This window comes from Pelophylax lessonae (assembly GCF_965119305.1).
Source record: "Pelophylax lessonae genome assembly, chromosome: 4".
Classification (NCBI taxonomy): Eukaryota; Metazoa; Chordata; class Amphibia; order Anura; family Ranidae; genus Pelophylax; species Pelophylax lessonae.
In genome coordinates this window covers 644,203,029-644,204,465 of record NC_138771.1, presented here as the reverse complement: position 1 = coordinate 644,204,465, position 1,437 = coordinate 644,203,029, and the positions used below count along the sequence as shown (strand labels likewise).

The 1,437-nt window shown below is 35.9% G+C and overlaps 1 protein-coding gene across 1 annotated transcript; it reads right to left on the bottom strand.

Annotated features, from left to right (window-relative positions):
* Window positions 1–239: 239 nt before the first annotated feature.
* On the bottom strand, window positions 240–1,175 carry LOC309552966 (olfactory receptor 10A7-like; the record flags this gene model as incomplete). The annotated part of the gene is made up of 1 exon (XM_082253872.1): window positions 240–1,175. The coding sequence occupies one exon, from the start codon at window positions 1,173–1,175 to the stop codon at window positions 240–242; it is 936 nt and encodes a 311-aa protein (XP_082109998.1).
* Between the last annotated feature and the right edge of the window lie 262 nt (window positions 1,176–1,437).

Sequence of the window (1,437 nt, the reverse complement as noted above, 5' to 3'; positions counted from 1 at the left end):
ATATGAATGGATGTCTACATACTATCAAAAGAGTCTTAGTCAATCAGGGCCATAATCTATCAGGCTTTTTGAAGATTGGCGATCAAGATCAAAGTTAAATGAAGTATGAAGTCCATGGTCATGTCTCCTGTAAATTTAGTCAGGAATCACCTGAAAAAGAGGTCAGCATTCTTCAAAAGCCTTCAGTATAATCTTCTTAGTTAGCTAATAGATAGTATTGCCTTAAACCAAAACATCTGCTAAAAAATAACAAAATTGCTTCTTAACTTAGCAAAAGCAATCTTTATGTCTTTGTTCCTCAAGCTGTATATAATTGGATTCATTAGTGGTGTTACCACTGTATAGATCAGCGATACTAATTTGCGTATAGTCAATGACTGTCCACTTGTTGGAAGGTCATAAATAACAATTAGTGTTACAAAAAATATACAAACCACTATCAAGTGAGAGCTGCAGGTGGAGAAAGCTTTCTGTTTTCCAGTGCTGGAGGGGATTTTCAAGATGGTAAAAATAATACATGTGTATGAGATTATGATAATTAAGAATGGTAAGAACAGTAAAGGCACACTATTCAATATTGTGTCTAACTCAACCCAAAATGTATCCGAACAAGAAAGTTTTAACACTGGTGACACATCGCAGAAGAAATGGTCAATCACATTCGGTCCACAAAAATCAAGACGAGATATTGTAATTGCAACAATCATCATGGAACAAATGCCAAACAGCCAGGAAGTGATTGTAAGCTTTATGCAGAACCACTCATTCATTCTAGAACTGTAATGCAAAGGGCTACAGATGGCCAAATATCGGTCGTAAGACATCACTGTCAGAAGAAGACACTCAGTAGATTCCGCTACATTAAAAATATATTGCTGGAAAATGCAGCCTGTGAAAGACATTGTTCTATCCTCATGGAGTAACTTATGCAGCATGTATGGGGCAATATCTGTGGTTAGCATAATGTCCGATAAGGAGAGCTGGGTGAGGAAGAAGTACATTGGAGTGTGAAGGATTTTATTGTAGTAGACCAGTAGGATGATCAAGAGGTTTCCAAAAAGTGTCAAAACATAAACAATGAGGAGAAAAATGAAAAGCACAATGCTGGTTTCTTTGGAGCTTTGGAATCCCAAGATGAGGACCTCGGTAATGATGGTCTGGTTATTTGTATACATTGCCTTAAACACAAAAAATTCTGAAATAAATAAAATGTTTCCTTGGTAGCTGATCATTAAACAGCAAATGCAGACAATACTTACAGATCCTGAATTACCAATCAATTACTAGCAAGTGAATGTCCTGCTAGAAAACTTGGTTTAGGGTTAACTAGTGTTTTGTACTATCTGATGAAATTTATACCAGTTTTTGTATGATGTTCATGGAGGATCTACACTCCTTCATTACAATTATTGTTACAGATGTCCATCAATATTGTGA